General features: G+C 40.4%; 1 protein-coding gene across 7 annotated transcripts in view; it reads left to right on the forward strand.

The window, feature by feature from the left end:
• The window catches only part of LOC128694541 (rho guanine nucleotide exchange factor 11), a 474,507-nt gene that overhangs the window by 197,908 nt on the left and 260,904 nt on the right, over positions 1-15,695 (forward strand). For 6 of the 7 annotated variants that reach the window (XM_070095938.1, XM_070095936.1, XM_070095939.1 and 3 more), the window contains 2 exons: positions 7,777-7,970; positions 8,189-8,366. In XM_070095938.1, coding sequence (XP_069952039.1) covers positions 7,777-7,970; positions 8,189-8,366 — 372 coding nt within the window. Of the gene's footprint in view, positions 1-7,776; positions 7,971-8,188; positions 8,367-11,936; positions 12,401-15,695 lie in introns of those variants that run through there. The other variant, XM_070095943.1, reaches the window with a different exon arrangement.

Genomic DNA, 15,695 nt, shown 5'->3' on the forward strand with positions numbered 1-15,695 from the left:
ATGCCTGCTGGAAGTCCAAGCCCCTCGCACACAAAACCTCCTCTACCCCCTCCCTCTAACCTTTCCTAGGCCGACCCCTACCCCGCCTTCCTTCCACTACAGACTGATACACTCTTGAAGTCACTCTGTTTCGCTCCATTCTCTCTACATGTCCGAATCACCTCAACAACCCTTCCTCAGCCCTCTGGACAACAATTTTGGTAATCCCGCACCTCCTCCTAACTTCCAAACTACGAATTCTCTGCATTATATTCACACCACACATTGCCCTCAGACATGACATCTCCACTGCCTCCTGCCTTCTCCCCGCTGCAACATTCATCACCCATGCTTCACACCCATATAATATTAGTTAATTTGAATTCATCAGGGACTGAATAATTGTTAATTTCTGGAATCTCATTTATATCTTCCTGTGTAAAAACTGACAAAAAATAGTCATTAAATAAGGAACACATTTCCAGTTCGTTATCTGTCAGCTGCCCATTCCCAATTTTCAGAGGTCCTACTTTTTCCTTCACCTTCGTCCTATACACTTGAAAGAACCCCTTTGGATTGGTCTTTGATTCATTAGCAACTCTAATTTCATAGTCACGTTTAGCCTTTCTAATTCCCTTTTTTTACTTCTCTTTTAAGCTGAACATATTGGTCAGTAAGGTTAACCTCTCCTCTTTTGATGCGCCTATAAATTTCCCCTTTTCTTCCCTAATCGACGCTTTAGCCGCCTGTTAACCCATTTGGGATCGTTACTCTTCTTCTTCTTTCAACAAACTGGCCATATCCCTAATTTCTCTCTGGGGAATGTATATACTCTGAGCACGGTGTACATTATTAAGAAAAAATCATAAATGGATATCCCTTCGTAATCATAAGTATGATCATCATCAATAAAATCATTAGCTAGATAACCCCAATCGAGATTAGACAGGTGTTCCCTAAGTCCATTGTAATCGGCAGAACGAAAATCAGGGATTTTTACCGTGTTATCATTATTCTTGTATTCCCAGTTAATGCTAAAAGTGATGGATTTGTTATCACTTGTGCCAAGCTCTTCAGTGATCTCCAGATTATTTACAAGTGTTTCCCTATTTGACAAGACTAGGTCGAGCAAATTATTACCCCTGGTAGGCTCTGTTACACACTGCTTCAGAAAACAGTCCTGAACTGTTTCCATGAAGTCACTGGACTCCAGATTACCGGTCAAAGAAGTCAAGTCTATTTGACGAAAGTTAAAATCCCCTACTATCACTACATTGTTGTGTCTAGAAGCCCTAACAATTTTGTCCCAAAGAAGTCACCCTCTATCCTGATCCAAGCCTGGAGGTCGGTATATTACACCTAGAATCAGTTTTTCTTGACCTTCTACAAACTCTACCCAAACAGATTCTGTTACTGTTCCATCTATTTTTATACCTGTTTTTATGCAACAATTAATATTTTCTTGAACATATAATGCAACTCCTCCCCCCTTCCCATTACATCTATCCACGTGGAACAACTTAAACCCTTGAATATTACACTCAGCACTCATATCCCAACTCTAAATCATACCACATTTCAGTTAATGCAATGACAAAGTTCGCAGCACATGCTACCAAACGTAGTTCATTATTCTTATTTCTTGCACTTCGACTGTTAGCATAAAATACCATCATATGTTTTTTCTTCTGCACATTTTTCCTATTCACCTTTGTTTTTACACAATTTATGAAATTATCATTACCCCGAGTTACTCCTTGACAGTTACTATTTAGATTCTTAATATCAGAGCGTAAGTCAATACAGTGGACCCTAAACCAGCGATGGCATCGATTAACGATAAATCTGACTAGTGATACATTTAAATGCAAAAATTTTGCCTCAACTAGCGCTTAAAAACCCGACCAGCACTATTTGTTCCGTACCATACGCGTCCACTTTGGCCTGAGCGCACCTCACTTGTCCCTTGGGTGTCAGTGTTTACAAGCCAGCCAGCCACCGCAGTCGCTTCCAAACATACAACAACTGGAACATTTCATATTATCACAGCCTTTGTAGTGATTGCACCTGCAAAATAAGTCACCATGGGCCCCAAGAAAGCTTCTAGTGCCAGCCCTACAGCAAAAAGGGTGAGAATTACTATGGAGATGAAGAAAGAGATCATTGCTAAGTATGAAAGTGGAGTGCGTGTCTCTGAGCTGGTCAGGTTGTATAATAAACCCCAATCAACCATCGCTACTATTGTGGGTAAGAAAACGGCAATCAAGGAAGCTGTTCTTGCCAAAGGTGCAGCTGCTGCTGCACCACAGTCAGCTGTTGTTGTTGCTGCACCACCATCAGCTGTATTACTCGAAGATGTGGAGAGAGTGTTGTTGGTGTGGCTTAACGTGAAACAATTACTGAGAAACGATTAACCCCGGAGGGTTAGCCACCCAGGATAACCCAAGAAAGTCAGTGCATCATCGAGGACTGTCTAACTTATTTCCATTGGGGGTCCTTAATCTTGTCCCCCAGGATGCGACCCACAACAGTTGACTAGCACCCAGGTGAACAGGAAAAAATGCCTGGAACTAGTGCTCATATTGGTGAGGTTAGTGGGGAGGATGTGGAAGAGTTGGTGGAGGAGGACAATGAAGAACAAACCACTGATGAGCTGCTAGATCATCTTCAACAGCAAGAGGCCACACCCGAGGAAACTGCTTCGGAGGAGGGGAGAGAGAAATTGAAGAAGTTGCCTACTTCAAAGATTAAGGAAATGTGTGCAATGTGGCTTAAAGTGCAAACCTTTTTTGATGAAAATCACCCTCACACAGCTATTGCAAGCCGTGCTGGTGACTATTACACTGACAATGTTGTGAAACACTTTAGGATAAAGGAACGAGAGGTACAGGCCTCTATGGACAGATGTGTTGTGCGACAGAAGTCCAGTGACTCTGAAGCTGGTCCTAGTGGCATTAAAAGAACAAGGGAAGTAACCCCAGAAAAAGACTTGCTGCCTCAAGTGCTAATGGAAGGGGATTCCCCTTCTAAACACTAACAAGATCAACGGTCTCCCCTCCTCCCATCCCATCAATCATCACCAGATCTTCAATAAAGGTAAGTGTCATGTAACTGTGCATGTCTTCTTCAGTTTGTGTGTATTAAAATTAATATTTCATGTGGTAAAAAATTTTTTTTTTCAATACTTTGGGGTGTCTTGCACGGATTAATTTGATTTCCATTATTTCTTATGGGGAAAATTAACTTGACTAACGATTATTTTGATTAACGATGAGCTCTCAGGAACGGATTAATATCGCTGGTTGAGGGTCCACTGTATACCCATACTCATTATTTATCATTTCTAAACCCATACCTCTAACTAATCCTAGTTTGAAGTCCTAACAGCCCCCTCAACTGAGTTAGCAAGAAAACCCACACCTGCCCTGGATAAGTGAACCCCATCCCTGGCATACATGTCATTTCGGCAATAGAAGTTTCCCAGTTGTCAATGAATGGTACTCCATTATCCTTACAGTGTTTATCCAGCCAACAATTAACCCTTCCAGGGTCGCCAGGCTCTCTCCGAGACTTGTTCTCAGGGTCGCCAAATTTAAAAAAAAAAAATTATTTTTTCTTATGAAAAGATAGAGAATCTTTTCCTTATCATAATGACACCAAAAGCATGAAATTTGATGGAAAACTTACGGAATTACGCTCTCGCAAAGTTAGCAGTCTCGACGATGTTTACGCATCAGCGATTTTGCCCACTTTGAGCCCAATTTTCGGCCAATTACAGTGTACTAGTCGACAAAAATCATAACTATTTTGCTAAAACTCCATTTTTTTCTATCGAATGAGTACAAGAAACCACCCATTTACCGATTTCAACTATCCAATAAAGTGGTCATAATTTAGCAATTTTGCCAATTTCACACAAATTTCAAAAGATGCCAATTTCCGAATAGGGTCCAGAATAAACAAGAAAGACATTCCTGGCACTAAAATAACAAGTTCTCTGTTCATTAGTCACATCCCCAGGCCCCTCTTATATTTCTTTGGCTTTTCACTTTGAATTTTTATTCTTACAAAAAATTGAAGATTCACTGTTATTTTTATTCTTACAAAAAATTGAAGATTCACTGTTATGCAGACTACTGCATTAGTGTAGAAATGGTATAACTAATATCAGTGCACTTGTGAAAGAATATTGGACTCACCAGTTGACGTGTATTGGACGCTTGGCATGATTTGTTTACTTTTGAACTTTGGTAAAAATCGAAGATTTCTGCTACTTTGAGCTCAATTTCAAGGTACTTTCCATTGTAAAACCAGTCAAAATCATCTCAATTTCTGTAATATGTCTTCCATTCTATAAAATGAGACCAGGAAAACTAGAATGCAACAATAAATACCATACAAAAATACAGTGCAAAGTCGCTATTTTAATCTAAAAACATGGTCAAAGTTTTTTTTTTCTCATTATGCACTGTGTGCTGCAGGATTTTTTTTATACTGCGCACACTGACCACATAGACCCATTCTTTCATATGTGGGCCTACCAGCTTTCTCTCACTAGATTTAAGGGCGCTAGAATTTAGGCATACTAGTATGTCAAAAACCCTGGTGCGTAAGCCATATTAGTACGTCCGAAACCCTGAAAGGGTTAATACCAATTGCTCTGGACAACCATTCATTTCCAACACCCCTTCTTTGGTAGATAAGACACATAGGCAACTTTATTCCGAAACATTTCGCCTACACAGTAGGCTTCTTCAGTTGAGTACAGAAAGTAGGCAGGAGCAGTAGAGATGAGAAGACGATGTAATCAGTCCATCACCGTTGAAGTCGTAGATTTGAGGTTGTCAGTCCCTCAGCCTTGGTACAGAAGAGAAAACACCTTGGTCAACCTTTTCAAGTGAGAATCGTTTGATCTGAGAGGGACATGACCTCCCAGTGGCTACATTCTCACTACTACTACTACTCTGCACCTCTCCTTCCGACAGTATTTAAGTCTCAACACTCGCTTGATCTTCAGTTAGTTCCAGACTTTGGAACAGAACTTCTCCAGGCTGAGGGACTGACAACCTCAAATCTACGACTTCAAGGGTGATGGACTGATTACATCGTCTTCTCATCTCTACTGCTCCTGCCTACTTTCTGTACTCGACTGAAGAAGCCTACTGTGTAGGTGAAATGTTTCGGAATAAAGTTGCCTAAATGTTGCCTATGTGTCTTATCTACCAACCTGTCGGTATTGTATACCATTTGATAATCACTCTGTCAGAAACTGCAACACAATGGCATCTTGGTACAGAAGAGAAAACACCTTGGTCAACCTTTGCAAGTGAGAATCGTTTGATCTGAGAGGGACGTGACCTCCCAGTGGCTACATTCTCACTACTACTACTTCTCTGCACCTCTCCTTCTGACAGTATTTAAGTCTCAACACTGTCGCTTGATCTTCAGTTAGTTCCAGACCTTGGAACAGAACTTCTCCAGGCTGAGGGACTGACAACCTCAAATTTACGACTTCAGGGGTGATGGACTGATTACATCATCTTCTCATTGACAATTCTATTTACTCATCTTGACTGTGGGCTAATCTAGTTACAGAAAGCTGACATCGAAGAAATGCTGAACACTGAAAATGATGCACCTGTTGTGCATTCCTTGAGTGATGGTGAAATCAGATGAATTGTGATATATAAATAAGCCATAGAGTTGATATTAGCATTATACTGAACTATTTTGTTGTGCCTCCTAAGAGCAGGAATTCACTGGAACGGATTGATGCCATTTCAATTAATTTAGATGAGGAAAATTGACTCGGCATACAAACAAATTGGGATACGAATGAGGTATCAAATGGTTTAGATAAAGAAAAATTGGATATCAAATTGGGGAGGAGGAGTATGGAAGAAGGGAATGTTTTCAGATATTTGGGAGTTGATATGTCAGCAGATGAGTTTATGAAGGATGAGGTTAATCATAGAATTGATGAAGGAAAAAAGGTGAGTGCATTGAGGTATGTGTGGAGACAAAAAACGTTATCTATGGAGGCAAAGAAGGGAATGTACGAAAGTATAGTGGTACCAACACTCTTATATGGGTGTGAAGCTTGGGTTGTAAATGCTGCAGCGAGGAGGCAGTTGGAGGCAGTGGAGATATCCTGTCTAAGGGCAATGTGTGGTGTAAATATTATGCAGAAAATTCGGAGTGTGGAAATTAGGAGAAGGTGTGGAGTTAATAAAAAGTATTAATCAGAGGGCTGAAGAGGGGTTGTTGAGGTGGTTTGGTCATTTAAAGAGAATGGATCAAAGTAGAATGACATGGAGAGCATATAAATCTGTAGGGGAAGGAAAACAGGGTAGGGGGTCGTCCTCGAAAAGGCTGGAGGGAGGGGGTAAAGGAGGTTTTGTGGGCGAGGGGCTTGGACTTCCAGCAAGCACGCGTGAGCGTGTTAGGAGTGAATGGAGACGAATGGTATTTGGGACCTGACAAGCTGTTGGAGTGTGAGCAGAACAATATTTAGTGAAGGGATTCAGGGAAACCGGTTATTTTTATATAGCCGGCCTTGAGTCCTGGAAATGGGAAGTACAATGCCTGCACTTTAAAAGAGGGGTTTGGGATATTGGCAGTTTGGAGGGATATGTTGTGTATCTTTATATGTGTATGCTTCTAGACTGTTGTATTCAGAGCACCTCTGCAAAAACAGTGATAATGTGCGAGTGTGGTGAAAGTGTTGAATGATGATGAAAGTATTTTCTTTTTGGGGATTTTCTTTCTTTTTTGGGTCACCCTGCCTCGGTGGGAGACGGCCGACTTGTTGAAAAAAAAAAAAAAAAAAAAAAAAATATATATATATATATATATATATATATATATATATATATATATATATATATATTATATTTTTATTTATATATATATATATATTTATATATTTATTTTCTTTCTTTCAACACACCGGCCGTATCCCACCGAGGCAGGGTGGCCCAAAAGGAAAAACGAAAGTTTCTCCTTTTACATTTAGTAATATATACAGGAGAAGAGGTTACTAGCCCCTTGCTCCCGGCATTTTAGTCGCCTCTTACAACACGCATGGCTTACGGAGGAAGAATTCTGTTCCACTTCCCCATGGAGATAAGAGGAAATAAACAAGAATAAGAACTAGAAAGGAAATAGAAGAAAACCCAGAGGGGTGTGTATATATGTGCTTGTACATGTATGTGTAGTGTGACCTAAGTGTAAGTAGAAGTAGCAAGACGTACCTGAAATCTTGCATGTTCATGAGACAGAAAAAAGGACACCAGCAATCCTACCATCATGTAAAACAATTACAGGCTTTCGTTTTACACTCACTTGGCAGGACGGTAGTACCTCCCTGGGCGGTTGCTGTCTACCAACCTACTACCTATAATATATATATATATATTTATTTATTTAGGCCTCTGTTCTATTGCTAACTTAATATATGTTAGTATAAACTTGTTACCTGACATTTATATGCATATACAAGTGGAAAAAAATGACATTCGGCTTTCTGGCAGTATCCTCTAACCTAACCTGCCATATAAGTGTGACCTAACTGTACTTGTTTTTATTAAATGTAAAAAAAAAAAAAAAAAAATTTCTATTCTGTATCAGAATAATGAAATAAAGTTTGCGAATACATTTCTAAGTTATATTTTAGAAAAATTAGCACATTGCTGTTTATTGTTAGTTTTATATACATATTACACAGGATATAAAGTGAATAATTTAAGACTACTGATATTGCACAATTGCTGTTATATTGTATCCTCTTTCTCTAAGGTATTTTGGAAAGCCCGTCAACGTTGCCGGGAAGATTTAAATGAGCAGCTAGCCGACTTTCGCAACAAACGAAGTGCTGGCTTGGGGTCCATATTTGGGCCCCCAGATCATGCCTTGGAGGAGAGTATGCACAATAAAACCAAAGAATTACAGATTGTGGAGAATCTGCTTGTGCCTTGTCTCGAGAGTGTTTCGTAAGTAGAAGCTATACCTCACAGCAATGTTATGAAGTGACACGCATGTATAGCACATGGACATGCACACTACTCGCATATATTCACGCATGCATGCACACTTGAATGCATGTATGTTCATTTGCATTCAGATGCACTTATATAATACACGTAAAACTAATAAGTAATGAATAAATTTTGGTTACTGGTATTTACTTTTTTTATGCATATCTTTACAGGGATGACCTGAAGAATGCCACAGACCAAATGATTGTAACAGCCTCTAGTCTAGCCACCATCCTGTTGAAATACTATGGGGTGAGAAGTCAACAAGCTCATCAACTCATCGATAGGTGTCCACTCTTTGTTAGTAAAGAACGACCGTTGAGAAGTAAAATCTTCCGGGGCAGTAAAAAGGTACTTAATCTTTTCTGGGTTTAGCTATGTGCTAGGCTGATTTTCTTGTGGCAAATGCTCATTACTAACAGTGTATCAAGTTTGTAAGTAATTCTTCAGTGAATTATTTATAATTTTCTTAAAGGACGGGTGTTACTCACTTGACCAGCTTTCTGAAAAATGCATTAATTACTTTGAATAGGAAACTTTAGTGAAGCCTATCATGATGACGTGACCAGAGTTTTCACTTATATAATAAGTAAAATAAATAAAGGTGTATATAAAACATTTAGTAAGCTCTTTATTTAAAAGCAGTTGAGTATTACGCTAGCAGAGGCACTGATTTGAAGACCTTCAACAAAAGGTGGGTCAAGCATTTTTGGAAATCAAATAATAACTTGTTGCTCTTTGCTGATGACACTGTGCTCTTGGGAGATTCTGAAGAGAAGTTGCAGAGGTTGGTGGATGAATTTGGTAGGGTATGCAAAAGAATAAAATTAAAAGTGAATACAGAAAAGAGTAAGGTTATGAGGATAACAATAAGATTAGGTGATGAAAGATTGAATATTCAGATATTTGGGAGTGGACGTGTCAGCGGATGGGCCTATGAAAGATGAGGTGAATCATAGAATTGATGAGGGGGAAAAGGGTGAGCGGTGCACTTAGGAGTCTGTGGAGACAAAGAACTTGGTCCTTGGAGGCAAAGAGGGGAATGTATGAGAGTATAGTTTTACCAATGCTCTTATATAGGTGTGAAGCATGGGTGATGAATGTTGCAGCGAGGAGAAGGCTGGAGGCAGTGGAGATGTCATGTCTGAGGGCAATGTGTGGTGTGAATATAATGCAGAGAATTCGTAGTTTGGAAGTTAGGAGGAGGTGCAGGATTACCAAAACTGTTGTCCAGAGGACTGAGGAAGGGTTGTTGAGGAGGTGGTTCGGACATGTAGAGAGAATGGAGCGAAACAGTATGACTTCAAGAGTATATCAGTCTGTAGTGGAAGGAAGGTGGGGTAGGGGTCGGCCTAGGAAAGGTTGGAGGGAGGGGGTAAAGGAGGTTTTGTGTGCGAGGGGCTTGGACTTCCAGCAGGCGTGCGTGAGCGTGTTTGATAGGAGTGAATGGAGACAAATGGTTTTTAATACTTGACGTGCTGTTGGAGTGTGAGCAAAGTAACATTTATGAAGGGATTCAGGGAAACCGGCAGGTCGGACTTGAGTCCTGGAGATGGGAAGTACTGTACAGTGCCTGCACTCTGAAGGAGGGGTGTTAATGTTGCAGTTTAAAAACTGTAGTGTAAAGCACCCTTCTGGCAAGACAGTGATGGAGTGAATGATGGTGAAAGTTTTTCTTTTTCGGGCCACCCTGCCTTGGTATGAATCGGCCAGTGTGTTAATAAAAAAAATAATAAAATAATAACTTCATCTGGGATCCTTGAATTCACTAACATCAGCACTAGTTCCAGGCATTTTCTCAATGAGATCCACATGTAACTGCCTTGCCTTTTCACATATGATTGACTGTGAAACACTATCTCCTGATAACAGCCTCTCCACATCTTCGAGTATTTGCGATCTCTGTTTTGTAAGCATGCTTGCACCTTTCGCAACAACAGCTTCCTTGATTGACTTTCTGTTGGCCAAGATAGTAGAGATGGTTGATTGGGGTTTGTTATACAACCGGGCCAGCTCGAAGGTACACACTCCACTTTCGTACTTTGTGATTATCTCTTTCTTCAATTCGATAGTATTTCTCACCCTTTTTACCACAGGGTTGGCACTAGAAGCTTTCTTTGGGCCCATGGTGGCTTATTTAGCAGTTACAAGCAGTAAAAACAATGGAATAATACAAAATGTATCACAAGTATGCGTGGAACCACCCGCACTGGCTTGTAAACAATGGCACACTGGCTGTACATAGTGGCCGGGCAGCCGTGGGTGGCACAGGCCATGCAGACGCGTTTGGGACGAATGTTCTTAACTGAGTCTTTCGTCGTTGGCCAAGCCAATATTTTTACACAAAAATGCATCGTATCCGATTTTATCGCTATCTGATGGCATCGTTACCCAAGGGTCCACTGTATTATGAAATGTATCATATGAATGCACGGGATCGTCCTCACTCAATGATAAATAACGGCACACTGGCTGGGAATGGAGTGTGGAGCCACTCGAGGCATACGTACCTGTCTGGAATGAACGACTATTTGCGAGTCAAACGATGATTCGCGAGTTAATGTTTTGATGAAAAAAAGTTACGATTTTCGAAAATTATGACTTCTGATGCTTACAAAAACCAAGGGACCACTGTATAACCTTCTGAGTCAACTGTGCCAGAAGCATCCATATTATTATCCACCAACACTGCCAATGACCTTGGAGTGTGTGGTCACAGATAGACAGGTGGCGAATGGAGGGTATATGGTGGTACTTTCAAGGTAATTCAATAGGAAAAAAAACTAGTAGCAGTTGCCTAGTACTGCAGTACTTGTGCAGATCGCTTTTACACTAAACTTATGGCACTTAACATAGCTGGCACTTGTACACTAGAAAGAAAGGCAGGTGCACAGATAAATTAGTACAAACCTTTTATAGTTTATAGATGGCCCCTCAACTTCCCTGCCACACTTAACTAGCAGCATCTGGCAGCTGCTGAGGTCACCATGCACTGCAGGATGCAACAAAGCACTTCCCAAATAATTAAGCACAAACTTTCTATAGCTTATTAGCAGGAAAGTCCACTGGTCTGGGTATTCAGCAAAACTAGCCTTTATCCGTAAGTTGGGGAAGACGATGAGCTGAGTGTGTAGGTGAAAGGAGTGTTTTCCAGCAAGAAAACCACCCCTACACCACAGGTTGGTAGAAGCAAAAGGCTGAACACAGAGGCAAGGGAAATGGAATGTGGACCCAGGCTGAGGCTCTAAGGCCCACTGAGCACTGTTTCACAGTTTCAAACAGAGGGTAACCCTCCACTGGTTATACCACTTGACCACACTAGTCAGTTTTCATTGCCATTATAGGTGCTATTCATCGTTATGCCCTGTATGGCTGTATGTTTCTCTGTTGAGCTCACTTCTAGTCTAGTCAGTTTGAGTGGATAGGCCTGCATTGAGCAGGCCTAGAGCTCATATGACCTCTCCTCAACACCTCACACACAGCTGTGTTCATGGGAGAGCAGTAAACCCAAACCCATGAAGGTTATGCAGCACCTGGGAAATGGGAGGAAATTAGGTTTAAGCAGAGGGGGGAAAGGTTAGAGGCAGTTGGGGTTAGAATTTTGAGGTAAGGTTAGGCCTCTTGAAAACTATTGACTTCCCCACTCTTTGTAGTGTTTGCATCACAACAACACTGTAATGACTGGTAGACTGAGCAAATGAGGTTTGTATGAACACTAGCAAATCAGTGGACTAGATCTGGCTAGGATAGATTAGGTACTGTATATGGTAAGATTACAACAGAAACTAAATTAAGACCAGTAAATTATAAGGTAGCTAACATAAATCGTTCATCATAATACAGTACAGAATGATATGCGAGTATATTTATAATTAATGAGTTGTCGCAGTTGCTCTTTAGCCGATGACACTTTTTTTTCAGCGATTCTGAAGAGAAGTTGCAAGGATCGGTGGAAGAATTCGGAAGGGTATGCAAAAGAAGGAAATTAAAAGAGAACATAGTAAGGAGCAAAGTGATTGAGTAACAAAAAATCCAGGTTATTAAAAATTGGATATCAGATTGGATGGAGTATGTAGGAAGTAAATGAGTTCAGATATTTGGGAGCACACCTGTAGGCAAATAGGTTTATCAAAGATGAGGTGAACTATAGAACTGACAGAGGAAAAATGGTGGGTGGTGCACTGAGGAACCTGTGGAAACAAAGAACTTTATCAATTTTATCAGTAGAGGCAAAAGAAAGGGAATGCAATAACACTCATGTGGGTGTGAAGCATGGGTTTTAAATGAGAAGGTTGGAGGCAGTGGACATGTCATGCTTTAGGGCAATGTGTGGTGTGAATGTTATGCAGAGAATTGGGAGCTTGGAGGTTAGGAGGCATGGAGTATATATAAATCTAGGGTGGAGGGAGGGAGGGAGGGGTAGGGGTTACCCCTGGTTGGAGGGAAGGGGTAAGAGAGGTTTTGAGCACTAAGGGTTCGGGACATCCGACAGACTTGTGTCATTGCATTAGCTGGCAGTGAGCGGAGGCAAGTGGTTTTATGCTGTTTGAGTGTGAGGAAAGTAACATTTATAAAGGGATTCAGAGCAAACTGATTAGCTGGATGAGAGTCCTAGAGGTGGGAAGTGCAGTGCCTACACTGAAGGAGGGGTGAGGATGATGCAGTTTAACATGCCATCTGAACTGTGATGTCAGTACGCTTCTCAGTGGGAGATGGCCATTTTTAAAAAATTAATGAACTGATTTTGAAAACTCAGGTTGACAAGATAGTCATTTCTGTATGTTGCTACAATATTCCAGTATTTATTTCTTATGTTCACCGAGATTTAAAAAAATATTTGTGGTCTTGGCCTATTTCTCCCTGTCTCCCCAACCTAAATAAATGTATGCATGTATGAGTAAGTTTTTCCTTTATCACTGCACTTGCTGAAATTGTTTTTAATAGTATTGTGTACTAAATACTTCAGTGTGTGAAATATACACTAGTAAGAACTTCATATTGATGGAGAATGTATTACTAGAAGTCCCTGCAAATCCTAAAACTGCAGATACTAAAAATAAAATTGACATTATGATAGTTCATCATTAAAATGAAATATCATACTTTAGAGTACTTTACACAAATAATGATGGTGGTAGTGCTACGGTACTAGTTACATGTTGCTGTACGTATTGGATTCCTCATGGAAGGTGCCTTGATATTGATGAGGGGCTCTTGATCCAAAGAACTGGACTTGCCTTCCCTTTCCTGATTTCCTCCCATTTCCCAGGCAGTGTGTGACTCCTATGGGTTTAGCAATTACCAAAAACTTGCACTTAGGAGTGGAACCTAATAAAGATGTTTGTCTGTCCTGGATAATTGTCAAATCACAGCTAGGTGAGAAATGTAGAGAAGACCAAAGGACAATACAGTAGGGGGCAGGGGTTAAGAAGGGAGTGGTAGTAGTAATACTAGTAGTTGTAATAGTAGATGGGGGATGTAGAATTAGTGGCAGTAATAGTAGTAGTAAAAGTCACTGTTGCTGTCATCTTTTGGCCTTCTCTACTTTTCTCACACCAGGTGTTACTTGACAGTGGCCCAGGATGGACTGAAACATCATTATTATGTACCTCTTCCATGCTCAGGGTTTTGGTGAATTGTTCCAGTCATGATATTGTGACTTACTTCAGTGTTTTCCATGATTACAATAAATAAAATAAAATAAAGGTTGTGTATTGTAACTCTGGTCTTCGATTCCTCGGAGATTTGTCCTGAAGCAGCTACTGTGATGGCTCCTGACTTTGTGGATGTGTGGTGCCAGAAGTGGTGGCTATGATACTCACATAGTTATGTTTGCAAGGATCGAGTTAAAGCTCCTGCTTCATCTCTCAACTTGTATCAACTGGCTTTACTGATTTCCAGCCTTCAGAGAACAATCATATTTATTCTGTGTTGTGTATTTAGTGCATTCCACTTACTAACCACCCTGAGAAGGAAAAAGTACTTCCCAATGTTCTTATGATTCATCTGCATCTTTAGCTGCCATTTATGTTCCCTGATTCCCTCGTCATGCATCTCAGATAGTCTGTCTTGATCTTTGTTGAGTATTTTTATATAATGATTATTTACTACTCCTCCACTTCCTCTTCCTCTTTGCTAGTAGATGAGTAAGATACATGTGCAACAGTTGGGTATCTTCATTTTTTAAATGTTTCACTCTTCGGTAGGCTTCTGCCAAATACAGAAGGGAATAAATTGGGGATAATAGGAGTAGTGGCAAGGAGTAGATGATGAGATCACTATATCAACCTGGAGAAATAGTTTTTGAGGTGGTCAGTCCCTCAGCCTGGAGAAGAGTTCAACTCCATACTCTGGAACAATGTGAAGCTGAAGTACGAGAATGGAGTCATACATACTGTCGAAGGTGAGGCATGGAAGGAACTTGTCTTCAGGCTGAGGGACTGACTACTACAAAAATTATTTCTCTAAGATTGATTGACTGATCATATAATCTTTACCTGCCACCACTTCTGTCTCCACTTTATTCCTCTCTATACTTGACTGAAGAAGTTTACTATGTAGGCAAAATGATTCAACAGTAAAGATACCCAAATGATGCACATGTATCTTATTCATCTACTTGTCAGTATTGTATGCCATTTTTATCATTGTACCTGTCTGACACAGCAACACAATGGTATCTTGGTACAGAGGACATCTTCCACAACCTCATTGTTTATTCACTGTTTGTTAGTGAGAAGGGTTGGACGCAAAGGGATCTGCTGAGCATGGGCCAGTAGGCTTGTGCAGGATCCCTCAATTCTTTATTTCTTGCTTCTATTAGCCATCCCTGCTTTCTTCAACATCTTCAAGACCTTCCATGCCTCATCTCCAGTAGTATATAAGTCTCCATTCTCATGCTTCAGCTTCACATTGTTTCCAAGCATGGAGCTGAATTTTTCTCCAGGCTGAGAGACTGACCGCTCAAAAACTATTTCTCTAAGGTTGTTGGACTGATCACATCATCTCTACCTCGCAACAACCCATTTGGTTTCCAATTTATTACCCCCTGTATTTAACTTAAGAAGCCTACTGTGTGGGCGAAATGTTTCAAAAATAAGGAGATACCCGACTGTTGCACATGTCTTACTTATCTACTTGTCGGTATTGTATACCATTTTCATCATTCTCTCTCTCTGCTAGTGTTGCTACATTGAGTTCCTTAACCCTTTCAGGGTCCCCAGGCCCTCTCTCAAACTTGTTCTCAGGGTCGCCCAAATTTAAAAAAAAAAAAAAAAAATTCTTATGAAAAGATAGAGAATCTTTTCCCGATCATAATGACACCAAAAGTATGAAATTTGATGGAAAACTTGGGGAATTTTGCTCTCGCGAAGTTGGTGATCTCAACGATGTTTACTCATCGGCGATTTTGCCCACTTTGATCCCTATTTTAGGCCAATTCCAGTGTACTAGTTGACAAAAATCATAACTATTTCGCTAGAACTCCATTTTTTCTATCGAATGAGTACAAGAAACCACCCATTTACCAATTTCAACTATCCAGTACAGTGGTCAGAATTCAGCAATTTTGCCAATTTCACACAAATTTCAAAAGATGCCAATTTTTAAATAGGGTCCAGAATAAACAAGAAAGACATTCCTGGCACTAAAATAACATTTCCTCTGTTCATTAGTCACATC

This window comes from Cherax quadricarinatus, chromosome 51 (assembly GCF_038502225.1).
Source record: "Cherax quadricarinatus isolate ZL_2023a chromosome 51, ASM3850222v1, whole genome shotgun sequence".
NCBI classification, from domain to species: domain Eukaryota; kingdom Metazoa; phylum Arthropoda; class Malacostraca; order Decapoda; family Parastacidae; genus Cherax; species Cherax quadricarinatus.